Raw genomic sequence first — 19,135 nt, 5'->3', positions numbered from 1 at the left:
GGATACAAAATAGGGTTTTTATTAAAGCCCTATTTATATACAATGGTAAGCAGTAGAAGACAGGCCCTGACTACATGCTGCATAATTTACAGCGTTTCAAACGGAAGGCTCTGGCTTACTCACAGTGAACGTTGTTGTTAATAGCAGAAAAACAATGTTGACATTATAAGCCAGAAGATAAATGTGGTTTTTAGAACAGATGGAAGTTAGCACTGGTGATTCTGAATACTCACGAACAACCAAAATGTCCATGACACACAATTCGTCATTTTGTTAAGGCACAACTTTAAATTGCCCCCTGAGATTGGGATAAGGCAGCTCACTCTTCCTGCAAGTGAGCCTGCCAGTCCCCTCGGAGCCGGCAGCTCTAGACAGCTGGGTCGGTCCAACTCAGTTTATACGCAGTTACTTCTGCAGAGTGACAAAACTTTGTTTCTTTGTGAAAAACCGCTCTGAAGAGAAAGTTCATTGCTTGTGCTGGTGATGGATATGAGCAGAGAGTAAAGGGGTCCAAGAAAGGGCTGGTTCTTAGGACTGAAGTGCTGAGTGAATTAGAGTTGAATATTGAATCTGGGAGGGGCTCAGACCTCAGGAAAGAAGGGATCTTTATAGAGAAAGAGGAAAGTGATTCATGAAACCAGTGCTCCAGTTGGGTAAAAATATGCTCATAGTTGGAGAGAGAAAATGCTTATGAAAGTTCACAAGTGGGTCAGGACCTTCACAGCAAACACAGGGACGCAATGAGAGAAGGCCAGGACTCTCAGGCACGTTCCTCCTTCCCAGAGGTCTTGGCACTCAGTGGTACCGGCCCCACACCTCTGCACCTCTGTGTCCCCTCCCAGCTGTGGAATGACAGGCCACACGTCATATGTTGTCAATTCTTTATTTTTTAGCATCAGGAATTCCCAAACTATATGTGCTTCTTACAAGAAATTCAAACACTATGGATGTAACAAACATAACTTAAGAAAAAAAAAATCTCCTTAGGGACCTAAAGGATTTCTCTCAAGGAAGTGCGGGAACTAAGAGTTATAATGCATCCTGGCATCAGGCACCAGCTGGACTGTATGCACAGGGTGTGGAAGAAGCTCCTTTTCTCTCCATGGGGGACAATTTGGCTCAAAGGAATGATGTGTTAAGAGCAGGTTAATGAAGGTGATAATTTAAAATAGCAATTCCGCCAGGCACTGTGCAGGAGCGTTCGTGTAAGCTGCCACAGTGAATCCTCTGTAAGGTAAATATTATTGCCCTTGTTCTCTGTCTCTCTTCCTCTCTCCATCTTTGTCTCCCCTCCCTCAGGACAGGCATATTTTAACGAGTTCAATCCCTATTCACTAATCCACCTAAGATCCTGTCAGATCGGGGCGCCTGGGTGGCACAGCGGTTAAGCGTCTGCATTCGGCTCAGGGCGTGATCCCGGCGTTATGGGATCGAGCCCCACATCAGGCTCCTCCGCTATGAGCCTGCTTCTTCCTCTCCCACTCCCCCTGCTTGTGTTCCCTCTCTCGCTGGCTGCCTCTCTCTGTCAAATAAATAAATAAAATCTTAAAAAAAAAAAAAAAAAAAAAAAAAAGATCCTGTCAGATCCCTCCCCCGCTCCCGGCCTGTCATCAGCTGTGGGGCTCTGCGTTTTATAAGGAGCTGCTTCATCCTCTTGTTTGATTTGCACAGCAAACCCATGGTAAAGACAGCAGGGTGGTCGGCTCCCTTTCAGAGATAGGGCTGAGAAAGAGTTATCAAATTTAGATGAAAGAATTCAAGCTGGGTGGGCTCACCACAGGACACCCCAGGTCACAGAGCTAGTGAGAAGCAGATCCAGGGTTTCACTTGAGGTCAACTGGAGAGTCTCTGATCTTTCCTCTACCCTGTACTATATACTCTGAGTGCGGCAGTGGCCTTGGAGGCAAGCCAGCTAAGCCGTCGAGGGTGTCAGACTTGAAGAGGTGCTCAGTGTCAGGTTCATGCGAGTGCCAACCCTACATTTGGCCTTGGAGGCAAGCCAGCTAAGCCGTCGAGGGTGTCAGACTTGAAGAGGTGCTCAGTGTCAGGTTCATGCGAGTGCCAACCCTACATTTGGCCAACCCTACATTTGCCTCCTACCATTTTACACCCCTGTGTGCCTCACTTGCTCTAGCCTAGTCCTGACCCTGCCCTGGGGTGGAAATGGCCTTGGGACAGTGGTTTTGCCTTAGCATGAACACTTAAACAAATCTGAGAGGGAAAAGCTACAAACCATTTATGTCATTTCTTTTTTATTTAGAACATGGTAGTGTTGGTAAATTAGCAGATCTCAGCCTCAAAAATCAGAAAGTGAGAATTAGCTTCTTTTGTTGCTCAGGAAATGAACCTCTCTTGGGAAACAGAGATGCCAAATCTATCAAACAGTGTTGTAATGTATAAGTGAAATTGCTACCTTTTTTGAAAATTTTCCGTCCCTGATCAATGTTTAATTGATGAGCCTGCCTCAGGCTGAAAAGGAACGGTCACAAAGGATAGACAGCACAGAGGGTATACAAATATGTCAGGAAACTGTAGGGTAGAACTCGGCTGCTGATCACTTTAAATGTCATATTTTTATAAATCAAAAGAAGAGTTTTTTTTTTTTTTTTTTAAAGTAGGCTCCACATACAATGTGGAGCCCAAGGCAGGGCTTGAACTCACGACCCTGAGATCAAGACCTGAGCTGAGATCAAGAGTCAGATGCTTAGATGACTAAACCACCCAGGCACCCCTAGTTTTATATATGTAGCTGCTTTTTCTTTATAACTTACCTTGTCACCAGAACATACCTATGAGCTCCTTGTTGCGAACATCTAGCGCCATATTCCTCAAGGCAGTTGCCACCGAAGAAACGACTCTATCATTATCCATTCTCAGAAGTTCTACAAGGATGGGGAGCCCTTTTTCTTTGCGGACAGCTGCCCGGATGTACGCTGCAAACTAGTGAGTGAAACAAGCCAAGAGTAGTATAAAACAGAGTTCAACTCTCAGATGTTACTGTCACCTAAAAAAGATGTTTCCAGAAGATAAACTAATAGATTAAATGTTTTCTTTTCAGTCGGAGATTAAATCTGTGGTGTCTAGTGAAGAAAAAACTACAGTTAGGGATAAAGACAGGGTAGGATGACTGATTTAAAAAGAAATCCTAAAGCCTAAAAATCTCTAACCACCATCTGCCATATATTTTTGTGCAGAAGAGAGAAGGCAGTGATTGCTTTCTGCCTCAGATACATAAACATGATTACGGAAGCATCTTGGGTCTTCTCTGCAATTGGCCCCATGCCAGGTCCAGAGGCTATAATAGGATGGCAGAGACGGTAGTGATTAGCACACATTATAGGAGAACCTGTCTCCAACAGTACATTCTTTTCCTATATGCTCTGCAACAATATTTAGAGTTCAGTAACCTTTCAAAGAGATTGACTGAAAAAAAGCCCTTGCCTCAGAAGAAAAGGAATTCTCCAGAAATACCGAGCATCATAATTCATACAGACTGGTGAAAAAGTATATTTGTGTGCAAAATGCTTTCTTATGCAAGATTAGTTTGCTGGTTCTTTTTTTAATTCAGAGTCAAGAAATTCTTTTGTGGCTATGAGGCAAGTCTGTTCAGCGAGTCAGCATGTGTACCATTTGAATTGGAAATGAACGCTAGCTAAGTCATCAGGGAAATAACCAAAAAAAAAAAAAGTAGCATTTGAAAATTGGGTCTTTAATCTTGTTTTGAGTTTTTATTGACATTTTTTACCAATGCAAACTGTTTTTCAAAATTTAAGAGAATTGAAAAATGTTGCTCGTAAACATCTAATCCTTTCCTGCTGTGGTCAGGACATGTGGACGAAGATCCGCCAACCCTCTGTGTTATTTTGAACATTAAAATATATGATTGACCACCCGGTTTCTTGAATACCAACAGAATAGATTACTTTAATAATTCAAGTAAGAGGAAAAGATGCATTTCAAAGATCCTATTAACATTCTTCATATGAAACAAATACTTGATTTTCTAAATCAAATGAAATCTGTGGGGGTGGAGGAAATGGAATACATGACTTGCTATAGACTAAAGCACCCAGGCAGCTTCCTCAACTTCTCTCTGAAATCTGCAAGGACAGAGCCAACACCTGTCTCACCTGGAGACCACCTGGCCCAGCCTAGCCCAGAGTGTTTCCGTTCGGGGGCACTAGAGTCATCACCACTCCCAAAACAGCTTCTGACTTGATAACATCTGTGTGTGGCTATGATTATCTTGTTTTCTTAATGAGGACCTAATATTTTGATTATTTTAGATAGTTTTGAAGTGATTTTAATGTAATATTTATATTTTAAATGAACCTGCCATGTAATTTTCATTCACTAAATGACTCGAGAAGTGAAATAAACGCAACTCAAATCACATCTATTTCAATTATTGTCTCTTTTTATTGGCATCAAATGTATCTCTTGGGTCAAAAGAAACTGAATGTGAACATTGGGTCACCAACATAAATATTTATGAATACTTATGCGCCGCCCACTGTCCTAGGTCCTTCACATTTATTATCTCACTCTCACAACCACCTCATGAGGTTGGTATTACCTCCATTTTACAGATGAAGAAATTGAGGAAAGAAAGATCCAAAGCCCCTAGCTAGTAAGTGGAAGGGCGAGGATTCAAAACCAAGGGGTCTGGCTCCAGAGCCAGCACTTAGATGCTGAGCTATTAGCACGTTAATTAAGAATAACAATAACAGATAACCATGCTGGCTTAGCACTAGGCCACAAATATCTGTACACATTCATTATAGTAGTTGACTGCATGAAACAAACCACACCTAGTCTGACCAATGCTTTTCACTTTCATGGATAATACAGTGGCCAAAAGATTCTCATTTTGGGAGGTGGTGGTGGAGGAAGTAGCCAAAAACAAGCATTATAATAACTCTACTAAAATACCCTTGTCAGGAAACTCAAAGGCAACCTATGGAATGGGAGAAGATATTTGCAAATGATGTATCTGATAAAGGGTCAGTATCCAAAATCTATAAAGAACTTATTGAACTCAACACCCAAAAACAAATAATCCAGTTAAGAATGGGCAGAGGACATGAACAGACATTTTTCCAAAGAAGACATACAAATGGCCAGCAGACACATGAAAAGATGCTTAACCTCACTCATCAACAGGGAAATGCAAATCAAAATCATGATGAGATACCACCTCACACCTGTCAGAATGGCTAAAATTAACAACACAGGAAACAACAGATATTGGTGGGAATGCAAACTGGTGCAGCCGCTCTGGGAAACAGTATGGAGGTGCCTCAAAAAGAAAAAAAGAACTACCCTATGACCCAGCAACTACACTACTAGGTATTTACCCAAAGAACACAAAAACAGTGACTCAAAGGGGCACATGCACCTCGATGTTTATAGCCTAACTATGGAAAGAGTCCAAATGTCCATCGACTGATGAATGGATAAAAAGCTCTGGTGTATATGTATATATCACAATGGAATATTACTCAGCCATAAGAAGGAATGAAATCTTACCATTTGCAATAACGTGGGTGGAGTTAGAGTGTATTATGCTAAGTGAAATAAGTCAGTCAGAGAAAGACAAATACCATATGATTTCAGACATATGTGGAATTTAAGAAACAAAAACAGATGAACATAAGGGAAGGATGAAAAAAGAGAGGGAGGCAAACCATTCGAGACTCTTTAACTATAGAGCTCAAACTGAGGGCTGCTGGAGAGAAAGTAGGGGGATGGGCTAAATGGGTGTTGGGCATTAAGGAGGGCACTTGTTGGTATGAGCCCTGGGTGTTATATGTGAGTGATGAATCACTAAATTCTACTCCCAAAACCAATATTACACTATGTGTTAACTAACTAGAATTTAAATAAAAACTTGAAACAAGAAAAAAAAAATACACTTGTCAGGAAATATTTAGAGTTTGAAAGTATTTCAGAAAAGGATTATCTGGGAAGTTAGTAGATGATGATTAAAAAGTTTTGAGAACCTCTTACAGTGGTAACAGTAGGAAGCCACTTTCAATTTTCATAAAGAAGTCATACACCTTAAGGAGATGTCGTAACTTTTGCCATTCGTATGTTCTGTATAAGCGTCTGAGAGAGGAACAGCAGCCCCTTCCGCTGCAAGCGCCGTCCTGCTCAGCTCTAACTTAGGCCCCTGGCGTGTTCAGCACAGAATCCCAGCCTCTACTTTCCTCTTCTTTGAATTCACCTTCTGCACCGCGGCAGAAGGGACCCAACAGTATCCACATGTGTGTCACCTGTCTGCTTAAACCCTTTTACTGGCCCTTGTGGTTTGCATGTCACATCCTAGCTACGGATGCTTGGCCGTCAGGCCTATCCACGGTCCAACCCGGGCCATGCCTGCACTGCCCTTGATGCCCCAGCAACCATCCTGCAGTCTCCACCCACCACACTGTCCTTTTCTCACCTCAAGGCCTTTCTTCTCTTGACCCGTTCTCTGGATCATTCCCTCTACAGCCCCAACCTTAGACTTTGCTGGCTTACTTCTGCTCATTTTGAAAGATTCCATTTGGGCAGCACCATCTCTCCAGGAAACCTTCCCTACTTCTTGGCTCCCCTCTTTGCCTTTCTCCTACCTGCCAGACTGGGTTAGAGGTCCTCTTTTAAGACTGCACAACACACATACCCCGTGTTTACCACATATCCTACACTGTACTGACTTGATCTGAACATTTTTCTTGCTGGCCTTCAGTCTGTACAGGGGGGCTGTGTCACATTCATCTTTGAGCCCAGAGCCAACTGCTATCGCCCCCCGCCTTTTTGTCCTAACAGCTGTGTCCCTTTCACCTTCACTGTTGGTCTGGCTGCACAGACAGAAAGAAGTGTGGACCCCGGGGAGGATATCATACCTTCCAGTTTCCAGCAGAGAGGTTCTGGAGCGATCCGGCAGAGCCTTCCAAGGTGGCTGGGTTGGAACTTTCTGCTAGAAGAGTCAGATATGGTTTTACCACTGATGGATGCCACAGCATCTCAACCCCTTTGGGGGACTTTGACAGTCCTGGGATAGGACCAACTCCATCCCACTGAAAGACAAAGAGCACACGTGAAATGGAAGCAAATGAACACCATCTCCAATACTTCAAAACATTCCTCTCTGCTGGATTCAGCTATAGTTAGGCAGAAAAACTATATAATGAGAAATTTTCTTTTCTTGCCAAATATGTGATTTCTTACTCCCAGAAAAATGAAACCTTAGAGTTTCATGTCAAATAAAATGCTAACTTGATCCTCTTGGGGTGTTCTCTTTTTCTTTTTCTTTTTCTTCCCCCAGCAGCTTGGCTCCGAGTCCTTGCTGGGAGACTCTTTTCCTAGTAAGTCATCCAGCTCACTCAGCCCCAGCAGCCGGGCCTGTGGGACCTCCAGTTCCAGCCGATAGGACAGGTTCCTCAGGGTGCACACGCAGTTCTCCACAGTCTGAAAACCAACACGGCGGGTAATTAAAACCATCGTAGCGCGTTACTGCAAAACGCTTCTGTGCCGAGCAGCAGGGACCTAAGTCAATCAGAATACGAGAGGACCGCTCTTTTACTTTTGGGAACCTGAAATAATCTAGGGAAAGAATTATGATTCTAGAATTTTTGTGGGATACCCGAGTGAGACAGTGCAGAGCCACCCTGACTGCGTCTGCGGATCTGACTTCGTGCTGATTAAAACGTGCAAGGCTCTGGAAGAGAAAACGCCCAGCGTTTCTGCTTCACCGTTGCCGCAGCGGCACAGCCCCACCCAAGTTGCCAGAGCCTCACTCCTCCTTCTTCGCCATGACAAGAGGTGAGAGTCACCCCATCTTTGGGGAAGGCCCTCCCCTCAAGTCCCATCTTTGGCCTTCCCGTCCATCTCCAAACTCTCCCCTCTCTCTGTGGAAAAAGTTCCACGGTCTCTGTGACATTTTGCCTTCTGTACGCGGTCTTTTGCTTCTTACAGTGCGCATCACACCTCCGACCGGGAGGCTGTCACTTCACTGAGAGCGCCGAAAACCAAGCTCGGCTCTTCCCAGGAAGCTCTCCTTCCAACCTGCTTACTCCTCTCAATTTCATCTACAGATCTTTTTGGTTCAACAAGATTCAAATAAAAACCTTGAACTCTTCCCCTACCTTCTCCCTGAGGCTGTCACTCATCCCTCTTTTCTCTCTCAGACCCATGTTTATGACACAAGACTTACTTCCGGCCTCTCCTTATCTAGCCCGTCCTGAAAAGCCAATACCTGGCCTACCTTGGAACTCCTGACACTTTCAGTCCCTCCTTCCTGTGTCTTGCCACCTTCCTCAGCCCCTGCTCCTGGGGCAGATCCTAGATGGTTGTCACAGCTAAAAAATAATAAGTAGAATGCCCTGTGCTAGGGCAAGGATGGGGAAAACAGGAGGGGAACAGAAGGGGCTCCTACTGGGAACAGACTAACCAGCAGGGCAACAGAGGGAGGGGTCAGAGGGTAAGACGGGGGATGTTGAGAAGGGTACCCAAGTGGTGGATGGGGTGTGGGGTGGGGGCTATGGCCTGCACTGGGGCTAGAGAGGTTGGTGGTGCCTCGACCAGGAATGTTTATTCACTAGCTACTCAAATATAGATGGATCGGATTCTAGCCACAGGGGACACAACTGGAGGCAACAGCAGCAGGGGCAATCGCAGTGACAATCAGCCCAAGAGAACCACAAGAAAGTTGGGCCCTGCCCCCTGTGCTTAGTCCTTGGCCACACGGAGTCACTCAGTTTTCATGGTTTTACGGCTCTTTTCTTGAACTGTCATGTCCCTGTTAATTTGTAATTTTTAGAGAGACTCCCTTTCATCTGGAGTGTAGTGTAATGAGTAGGAAAGGCTCAGGAATTCCAGAAAGAATCAGCGGCATGCAAGGAGCAGCGTCGGGCAGCCGCTGTCATCTGCCGTCACGCCCGTCGCGCGGCCGGCCAGCACTGACCTTGCTGTCGTAATCGGAGGTGTTCACACACGTGTGGATCACGTACAGCAGCGAGTCCACCAGCCCCTCGCAGGAGCGCATTTGCTTCCTGGCTTCCTCCCCCGCGGAGCTGAGGTTCCTGAATGGGCAGAGACACATGGGAGCTGCTGAGATGAACAGCTCACTCCTTAGCCACGGAGCCTTACCTACCATCTGAGAGATCGGGCGACAGACAGCGGCCACGTAGATCCGTGAGGAGACATCTTAACATCGTGAGAACTCACAGTAACTAGCCCCTCGTTATCCACCCAGAGAGAAGGGAGCAGGCCCATCTGGACTCTGTATTCCTCCTACGACACACCACTTTCTAAGCTCCTAAAAATTGTTTTGGGGTCTATCCTCCTCAGTTTCCTCGTACGTAAAAAGGGGAGAATAATATGATCACTTCATAGGGTCGTGTGAGGAAGAGAGGCTCCATATAAAGCAATTCGAAAAGTGCCTGCAATGTCTGTTAGCCATGGTTGTTATTTCTAGACATGCTCTGCTTCCCCTGTTGGGCCACCAGGGCTGGCAGTCCCCTGCACCTATTATGTTCTGCCTATAATAGGTGGTCACAAATGCTTCCTGAATTTACAGAAGAAATGTCATTTCTTGTATAACCATTCAAATTAAATATGGACATTTACTTACGTTATAATTTTTCCAAATATAAAAACCCTGAAAATTGGTTTTAGTCTTATCCATATTAAAACTTTCTTCTTTTTAAAGATTTTATTTTTAAATAATCTCTACACCCAATGTAGGGCTTGAACTCCCAATCCTGAGATCCAGAGTAGCATGCTCAACCGACTGAGCCAGCCAGGTGCCTCCATATTGAAATTTTCTATATCAGTTTGCCTTCATGAATTGATACTAAATTTTAAGGATTATTTTATGTCTTATTAACAAGGGTTCTAGGCTAACTCTGAGATTTTGCAAAAACTTAGGCCAAGTAAGTGGGATTTGGAATGATTTTTCTTTATTTTTCTGGGGCCAGAGAGACAGTGTCACCCATGGTCCCTCCTCTGCTCTTATCTTGCGTCGCTTCTCAGCAGCACCCAACAGTTGCCATCTTCCATTCCTTTACAATCCCCCAGGACCCTTCACTTCTTTGGTTTTCCTCCTATCTTGCTGCCTTTTCTTCTCAGTCTCTTTTGCTGGTGGGTCCCTCTGGAGTGCCCAGGACTACTCTGGTCCCTTCTTGTCTTTATCTTTATATTCTTATGGGTGGTCTCCTTCTGTTGCTTGGCTTTAATACAACCTATGGGCCCACGCATGACTCCCAAACATCTACCTTTAGGCTGACCCCTCGATAAAACCCCAGGCTCCTTTATCCAACTGCTTTCCTGGTATTACTACATGGATAGCTAATGAGACATCTCAAAGTGGACACGGTCAAAACTCTCAACTGCTCATCCCTCCACCTTTTCTTCTTCCTGTGCTCCCAAGTGATTCACCCAGGCAAAGACTTACGTATTAGCTCTCCCTCCACAAAAATACCCCCTATCTCCTACCTCGCACCAGCACCTGGGCTAGGCCACTGTCGTGATCTCGCTGGATTGCTGTAATAGCCTCGGGCTCCTATCTCTACTCTTGCCCTTGTTCAGTCTTCACACTAAAGCCAGGATCCAGTCCTACTACTCCCGAGATTAAAGCCCTCTGACGGTTTCCCAAGGCACTTGGAATAAACTATAAACTCCTTCCTCTGACTTCAAAAATCCTACATAATCTGGTACCACTCTGTGCCTCGCCCATTAAGCTCCAGCCATAAGCCCATTTTTGCCCCAGAGCCATTACGCTACTTGTTCCCTTTGCTAAAACAAGGAGTCCTCCTGACCCCACCCCACCCTCAAATAAGCAGCTCCTGGTGGTTGGACTTCACTTTCACTTCCTGTGAGGGGCCACGTGACCATCAAAATCATCTCCTCATAACTTACATCATCATGGCACATACTGTTATTTTCTTATTTGTTTTCCTCAAAAGAATATGGTTCTCTCAGAGCAGGGACCTGTCTTGTTCATCATTGATCTCCCGCAGAGGGCATGCACCAAACATGCTTATAGCCCTGAACCACTGGGGGAGCCGGACTGGTGTGTCCTGTCTCTGGGAAGCCTGGCAGGCTGGCCGAGGAGCCATCACAGCCTCCCTGGATCCAGGAGCACAGAAAGGATGAGACGCTCCTTCCACAGATCATCAGGAGGTGATACAATCTGCCCTCTGATGCACGCGTCTGAGTTAGGGAGCTGGCCTGTTTCCCAGGATCCTGACTCTTATCATCCGCCCACAGCAAGGGGGCTGACAGTCACTTGTCCTAACAGTGCCGCCTCCAAGCAGCAGCCCAGGCTCCCTCCCCATCTTTCGACTTGTTACACAGATGCTGGGATGTGTGGCTTAAACGTTAGATAGCACCCACTGTGTGTCAGCCACTCACTGAGCACTTTATATGAGCTCATTCTTCACGACTGTGAGATGGTTTTGTTACCCCTATTCTCAGGGTGAGGAAACTGAGGCTCCGAATGGGGCAGGAAGCCAGGCTATCTCTCAGTGTCACTGTGCCACTCTGCCCCAAGGCTTCCGTTTCAAGTTCCCAGAGCACTGTACACTTGGGACACTGGGTGGAAACTGAACTGATGAGTATTAATGGCAAAAGTAAGCACTCCTGTCCACACTTAAAGGAGCCTGTATGAATTTCATATGCTACAGATAATGACTGAAAATAGTATTTGGGCTCATTTTCATTTATTTATAAAACTCTCCTGTCCACACTTCAAGGAGCATGTGTGAATTTCATATGCTACAGATAATGACTTAAAATAGTATTTGGGCTCATTTTCATTTATTTATAAAACTCAAACCCAACAACTGTTTAAACCACACACCTTTTTTGCACCTTTTAAAAGCAAGAAGGTTTTTACCATCACATTTTGAATTTAAACAAAAACCAGGCTGCAAACACATTAGCAGTCAGGATGTAATAACCAGAAAAATGTTGTTAAAGTAGAAAACACTGGAATTTTGGCAGTAATTTCAGACTGAAAGGGCCCTTTTTACTAATCCACAGAAGAGTCATTTATCAGATAATGTCTTTCAGGCCACTAGTCCGTACTCATGGTATTTTCCTCACAGGATAAGAGTCCAGTGGCCTAAATTTTGAAACAAACTTGGAAATGTAGGTAAATGTTTATAAAGTGAAGTAAATCCTTCTAAAATCAACTTACCCTTATTTAATCAAAGAATTAATTGGAAAGAAAAAAGAATTTACCTCAGGCAACCTGTCGTATTACGTAGAACGAGTGATGTCTGAAATTTAATTTTATGATCATCATCAAAAGAAGAGTTATTCCACCCAGAATGTGGAACGATCACAGTGTTTGTTAAGGTTGAGAGAGCATCTCGAATGATTGTCATCTTTACAGCATCACATGAAGATAAATTCCAAAGAACTCCTAAAAAATGAGATTTAAAAAAATCAAACCATCAACTAGAGATCCTGCAGGTTTAGGAATAAAACATAGCAGCCCCAAGTGATGTGAACTCGGTCTGTTCCAAATCTAATCTATGGCCTGAATTTGCAACCAGGCAGGGGATGGACCTCTAATAAATGCTGAGCGAACACATGTGAGCGTCTGGCAGCGTATTACACAGCTCTGGCAGTCCTCCTCTGAAGTTTTACAGCCTACGCATCTACCAGACAGGATGACTGAGGCTTCTGCAAAGCAAATTAGAGCTACTCTTGGAGGGGAAGGGGCACGATCCAACCAAGGGTCATGAGTATGACGCATCTGTGACTGTCGTAAAGCTGTCATTCAACGCATCATCCCTTATGTTCAGGGTTCTGTGTGACAAACCGATTTTACAATTTAGTACTTGGAAACAATTTCTCTTTCTCAAAAGGTTGACACGTTTCTCTGTATCATGCTTCCTTTTCTACTGGGAAGCTCAAGCTTAAATACGCTTGCAGCGACGTACCTAAGACGGTGGTTACGTCTGCTCGTCTCCCTCATTCAGACGAGGTCTAAACATCTTTATTTCCACATTAAGAGTTGTATTACCAGGTGCAAGTTACTGCCGTGCCTTTTTGGATGTAGGTGAGACTAACAACACGTTAAGTCCCTCATATTGTAATTCACATCAGGATTGCTGGGACGACAGACCTTGAAGGTAGCTTATTAGGGCGGTATTTAAATTGTAAGCATATTAGAGTGTCTTCTTTTCTGTGTCAACTATGAAGTGGGTTAAATGATTGTTACAGCACACATACTTGCTAAGAATTACTCTTTTAGAAGTTAGAGCAAATTCAAGATTGAACCTACTCTATGTCATTTGCACATCCCTGCATTTCCCCGAGTCAGAGGAAAGGAGGGCGAGGAGAGGCGGCGCAGCTGGTACTGAGGTCCCGCAGAGCCCTGCACTCCTGATGCCGCCTTGACAAGACGCTCAAAAGCCTGTACAGCGCTTGTACAATTATCAACACACAAAACGCTTGAAGCCCTGGGGAGGGGAAGGAGTTGGCAAGATCTGCCCACTTCCGTGGGAGCGTGCGAGGCTTGTGAACGTGACTGATCGAGAGTGTGGGGAGGACGGCTGCTCCAGTGCCCGGTAGCAGCAAACTGTCCGCCCAGCCTTCTCGGGGCCTGGAGAAACTGCAGGGACCTTTACAAAGGAGCGAGGCGTGAGAGAGCTGACAGGAGCTTTTCCTTCTGGAGGAAGCAGTACAAGCACAGGGCCTGAGCTGCAGATAGCAAACTGATACTCTGACCGAGCCCAGAGAGGACGGCCCCTTCCCTGCACATCACCCTGACCTATCCACACTGCACAGGGAGTGGCCGGTGATGGAGGCTGATGCTTGGGCTCTGGCCTGCTCCACCCGGTGCCTGGCTCCTCTCCTCCTTCACTTGCCTTTGACTTCTGGACCTGGCTGGATGGGCTTACCCTTGTTTCCCAAGGACTTTCGCCCTTTCTCTGCTCCCACCCTTCGGGGTGGGTTAGCTCACCATCACCAAAGGACCTCAGTCTCAGCAGTGGTTCATCTAGTTAGGCCCCAAATGGGAGTGAGGTTTAGACAGTTTGGAATCAGGAAAAGGATGGACCTTGCTTTGTCTCTGAAGGCTTGTTCTGTCCACCATGACAGACGTCTGCTTATATAATTATCATGCGGCAAACAACAGATGCATTCTAGCTGAGAATGCAGCACACACTGGGGCGCTTATGGAATGAACTTCAGTTCCTCAGATAGAGCTATTTTCCCATGGATTCTGATAGAATTGGCCGTCAGTTTCTAAATCAAATGGTTTTAATCCAGGGAGGTTTTAATCTAGGGAGGTGGTACTACCTGTTTCCTGGAGGTTTCGCTGGACTCTCTCAGTGCAGCCACGTGAGGTGTGGCGGGAGGAGGACTAGATCCCCACCCCAGTTCACCCAGAGTGGCTCCGTACTTATCTGTTCTCAGTACTGGGCTACACTGTATGTTTCTGTTTGAAACAAGGGTTTCATGTCTGAAAGACATTTGAAAAGCATTGTTTCAGGGAAAAGGTATCAGAGAACTCAAGACCAAGGGAGGGACCTGGGAGGTAAGGATGAAAAACAAGTCCCTGGAGGTTATCCTGACCCAAAGACGGGGAAGGGAAAGAAGATGGAAGAAAGAGTGGGTTGAGACATAGAAGGGTGGGTGATAAAGGCTGCCATGCGTGGGGCTTCAGCACTCTTGGTAATGAGGACAGCCATACTGGACCAGGGTACTGCAGGGGCCTGCGGGGCTTGAGCCAGCCGCAGGGCAGCATGCAGCCCCGACATTGTCGGTGGGGAGGGTCATCGCCTAACCTCCCCTGACAATTTGATAACATGTTTTCAAATCCCTCACTCCACAGAATTCAACACATGGGGGAGGGCTGCATTTTCTCATATGCTTCATTGTACTTCACAGAATAAATGCATAAAAGTTAACTGTAAGGCAAGGCTTATGGAAAGAAAAGCCTATTACATTACAGGCTATAGGTATAAAATTAGATATACAGCTACAGAAAATGATACAGTGTGAGTCACAGACTTCAGGTGAAAACATGACTAAGAAGAGGGGTGGGTCTTTAGCACGACGAATCTACGAGTTGATGCCTAGAAGTTCTCTGATCATTGGCAGAAAATCTTGTTTCTCGTGGTTCCTGCCTCCACTCTTGGCTCCTGCTAAGACCTACTTCTACGAAGAGGATATTTCCCATATTTGTGGATTTCCCTGATTTTCTGTGCAGGTACCAGAATTTTGTCCTGCTCTTTCGTGTATCAGGCATTTAGAATGACCAGTGGAGTTATATGTCATTCTGTTGTTTACTATTACCTACGTGGGACTGAACAGCATGAATCAGTATAAACTACAGTAACACGACCATTTCCTGTGGTTTTACTCTGTGCCAGGCATTGTGTGCTTTACACATAGAGCCAAGCTGCACAAAATGAATTAGCCTCCCATTTATTTTGTAGGACTGAAATTCCACATGTTGATTTTTTAAAGGATGAGTACTTGTATTTCTAAACTTAATTTTAATTTCACTTAGGCAAGTATAATGAGGAACAAATACTCTACCATGATCCATTCTTCTACAAGTCTTGTTACACATATGCAGAGCACATACAGGTGCTCAAAAATATTTACTGATGGACCCAATTTAATAGCATGTGTTTATTTTTCGATTTCCCTTTTATTTCCTTTCTGTCAGACTTAGCTCATAATTATTACCTGCCTTTCTTAAGCTGAGTATTCAGGAGTGTCTTTTAGGTTTGTAACTACAGGGAGAGGTCAGAACAATGTCCTGGATCTTTAAAGGAATTTGCCAGCATAGTTTTGCTCACCTTTCATATGAAGACTAAAAGAGATGGTTATTGAAACCACCAACATATTAGCTCTGAGGATAGGAGAATCCCATTTCTGTTACATCTCTAGAACAGAAGTTAAGAGTTACAGCAGCGCGCCAGAATCCTAACCCCTCAAAACGGCAAAATAGAGAAGATCGGTGTTACACGATTATAAAATGTTAAATTGTTTGAAAATATGTAACCCTTCAGTACACAAGGTGACTGTTATCTTTTGGTCAGTTGAGATGACTTATTGATCATAAAACCAGCCTACTATATAAAAGTCTACTACGGGCTTTCTATAACCTCAAAAAATGTTCAAAATTATTCTTGACCAGAAAAAAAGGGAAGATTCTATTTTGCCAAGTCTGTAGCATTCAGAGGACCCATACCAAGGCAGCTTTATCATCTTGCACTGAGTTACATTATCCCTCTAATCCTGCACGGTACATTGTTACACAGAGAGCTACAGCACTGGGTGTGGATTTCAACTAGCCACTTTGAATATCACAGACATTGATTTTTTTCTTCCCCACTTTCTGTTTCAAAAACAAGGTTATGGAAAGCCTAAACAACCAGTTCTGATCAACCAATACTGGATGAAGAAGGTTCAAATTAAACTTAAAAGCCTTAGCTATGGAATGATAATTTGGCTTATTTATTCCAAGTAAAAAGCACCATTCTTAAGACGAGCTAATAATACCTGTGTGTACTCCACCCCACTGAAGTGGTACTAAAACGATGTTCTCCCCACTTGGTCTGTCTAGGCCTCATTTACTGGGTCAAAAGAATGCTGCTAGAGCAGTAAGTAATGAACAGTAAATACACCGACTCCCAGATGTACCAAGACTGTTGAGAAAACAGAAAGCCATAGGATTACATCCTCATCAACATGACAAACCTCGAGCTCTGAGGTCCTCATGCAAAGTTTGCTTCGAAAAGATTTATCAGCATACTCCATGGTTTCTAAAGAGGAAGTTAACAATAAACTATAATTTGGTTTAGGAAGCTTGAGGTTTTTCTTTAATTTAAGGCAATTAGCTATTTGTTGGGAGAGCTAGGAATATACACATATAAACTAATTTAGAAAATATCAGAGAATTTCATGCATATTATTGTAGAAAAAGCTGCTGCTTCTCTACCGCAGGAAAAAGTTCATGCAATTATGAGTAACCAATAATCGCAATGAAATACTCCCATGAAAGATGAAAGTTCATTTTCCCCACAAAGAATGAATAAAGTAATTAAAATACCATTTCACATAAATCCTACACTGCAAAATTTTGAAAGAGCTCGTATTTAAAAGTAGCTTTATAGCTATTCTAACAACCAACTGATAATTTTATAGTCAAATTAGAAACTGATTTTACTGATTAATTAAAATAATAGCACTATTTGAAAAATGAATTTCTTAACGGACATTAAAAACCAACCAAACAACATTTGGAAAATATTATTTCTCTGGTAGCTGAAATATGTAACAGCTTACATAATTGTTTTTCTTTCTGATACGAAAGAAATCTAAAAGCATTAATTTTTACATAGCCGTCAATTTATGCCCAGTTTCCTAATTATAAAAAAGCCCCACAAATGCTTGTGGACATTGCGAAAAGAAAAATAAAACAGCCAAAAGAACAAAGTACACTTTAAACAGCCCTGCCGGACATGTTCCTGCATTTCCTTCTTCGAGAGCCTTATTCTCGGTGTCTGTGCTTGATGTTCTGTCAGTCCTGCTTTTTACAAGATGTCCATGAGCTAAACAGAACTACGCAAGCCTTAGGGGCGGGAGAGTATTGTATCAGAGAACAGAGGATGAGTCCCTACCGTTCCGGCACAGAGTGAGCGTCAGGACAGGTCACTCTCATGCCTCCGCTTCAACTCTGATACGTGTGCTCAGCAACCCCCCTGCCCCCAAATCTGTGTGCTCCCTGGAACACGCTGGTGTTGGGATACCCACCCTGCAAGAATTCTTGATAAGTCGGGATACAAATATTAGGCTAATAGTGAAAATATAAAACATCAAGCCTTCAGACTGCATATGAAGGTCAGAGTGTGTGTGCCTCTTGTAAAATCAGTCTGTGGGTAACAAGGCAGGAGTAGGAGCTCTGAAGCTGGGGCCACTGCCTGCTCCGAGCGCATGCCTCCATTACTATCCCCCTAGATAATCTTTGGCTGAAACAGTCATGATCCAGCAAATACACCTCTCCATTTCTTCTCATTGATGCTGTCCCTGAAGCTCTCCCCTAACCCCTGTAGGGTTTTTATAAACCTCTGAGGCTTTCTGTTGGGAAGACAGTAATGTCATGACTCTATGGCTACTACATCTGGTCACAATATGGCCACCTACGTCCCTGTCCACGAGAGCCATGCAGCTCAGGCCTCTCAGATACACGTTCACGGAGTAGAGGAGCTATCCAGACGTGGCTAGTCCGAATTGAGCCGAACGCTAGAAGTGTAAAATACATAGTGGAGAATGAAGACTTGGTATGAAAGAAATGAATGTAAAACCTCGTATTAATAATTTTTATATTGCTTATAAATCATTTAGAAGAACTGGGTTAAATAAACTACATTTTAAAAATAAATAATACCTGTTTCTTTTTCCTTTTTCATGTGGCTACTAGGAAGTTCAGAATTACATGTGCCCTACATTATACTTCTTTTGGGAAGTGCCGGGAGAGATACTTGTTCACTGCATGCCAGCATCTAAGGGAGACATGGAGGTGAGCCCTCTGCTCTCAGAGGCCTTGCCACAAACAGTTACAGCACAAGGCAGCCGTGACAAAGCACCCGAGTGTCGGAGGAGCAGCAAGCACAGCCCGCATGTCATTTGTGCCAGGCACTCCACACCCATCATCACGCCAAGCAACAGGTACTTGTTTATCACTGGGGAAGCTGGTACCGGGAGGGGTGACTTGCCTGGGGCCACAGAACCGGAAGGAAACAAGTCAATCTTACCCCAGAGCTCAGTCACTCCCAACAACATGCTGCTTCTCCCTGGATGTTTTTCTACACGTAGGAACCGTCTGGTAGGATTGGGGACCACCACATTCTAAGCTGAAGTGTGAAGGGCAGAAGCTGGGGAGAAGCACTGGGGTGGGGGAAATCCTTCCAGGTGGGCTACAGCCTTGGGCTGGCCTAGAAGGGAAGGACAGGGGCTGCAGACGTGAACTGCCAAGTGGGGAAGTGTGGAAGGCAGGGACAAGTGTGATCCCAGGGATGACCGGGGGGGCGGGGGGGCTCATGGACCAGGAGGGGCAGAGCCCATGTCCCAGGGAGTCGTTTAGGGGGAATGTGATGAGGACCTGAGGAGTGAGGACGAG

General features: G+C 44.5%; 1 protein-coding gene across 8 annotated transcripts in view; it reads right to left on the bottom strand.

The window, feature by feature from the left end:
• PKP4 (plakophilin 4) overlaps nt 1-19,135 on the bottom strand; it is a 236,160-nt gene that overhangs the window by 12,712 nt on the left and 204,313 nt on the right. For all 8 annotated transcript variants that reach the window (XM_087860912.1, XM_087860933.1, XM_087860920.1 and 5 more), the window contains exons 12-16: nt 12,229-12,412; nt 8,948-9,065; nt 7,261-7,452; nt 6,888-7,061; nt 2,790-2,940 (exon numbers count right to left, since the gene is read on the bottom strand). In XM_087860912.1, the coding sequence (XP_087717038.1) occupies nt 2,790-2,940; nt 6,888-7,061; nt 7,261-7,452; nt 8,948-9,065; nt 12,229-12,412 (819 nt within the window). The remainder of the gene's footprint in view (nt 1-2,789; nt 2,941-6,887; nt 7,062-7,260; nt 7,453-8,947; nt 9,066-12,228; nt 12,413-19,135) is intronic.

This window comes from Ursus americanus, chromosome 1 (genome assembly GCF_024610735.1).
Source record: "Ursus americanus isolate L20-20 chromosome 1, mUrsAme1.1.p, whole genome shotgun sequence".
NCBI lineage: Eukaryota > Metazoa > Chordata > Mammalia > Carnivora > Ursidae > Ursus > Ursus americanus.
This window is presented reverse-complemented; position numbering and strand designations above follow the sequence as displayed.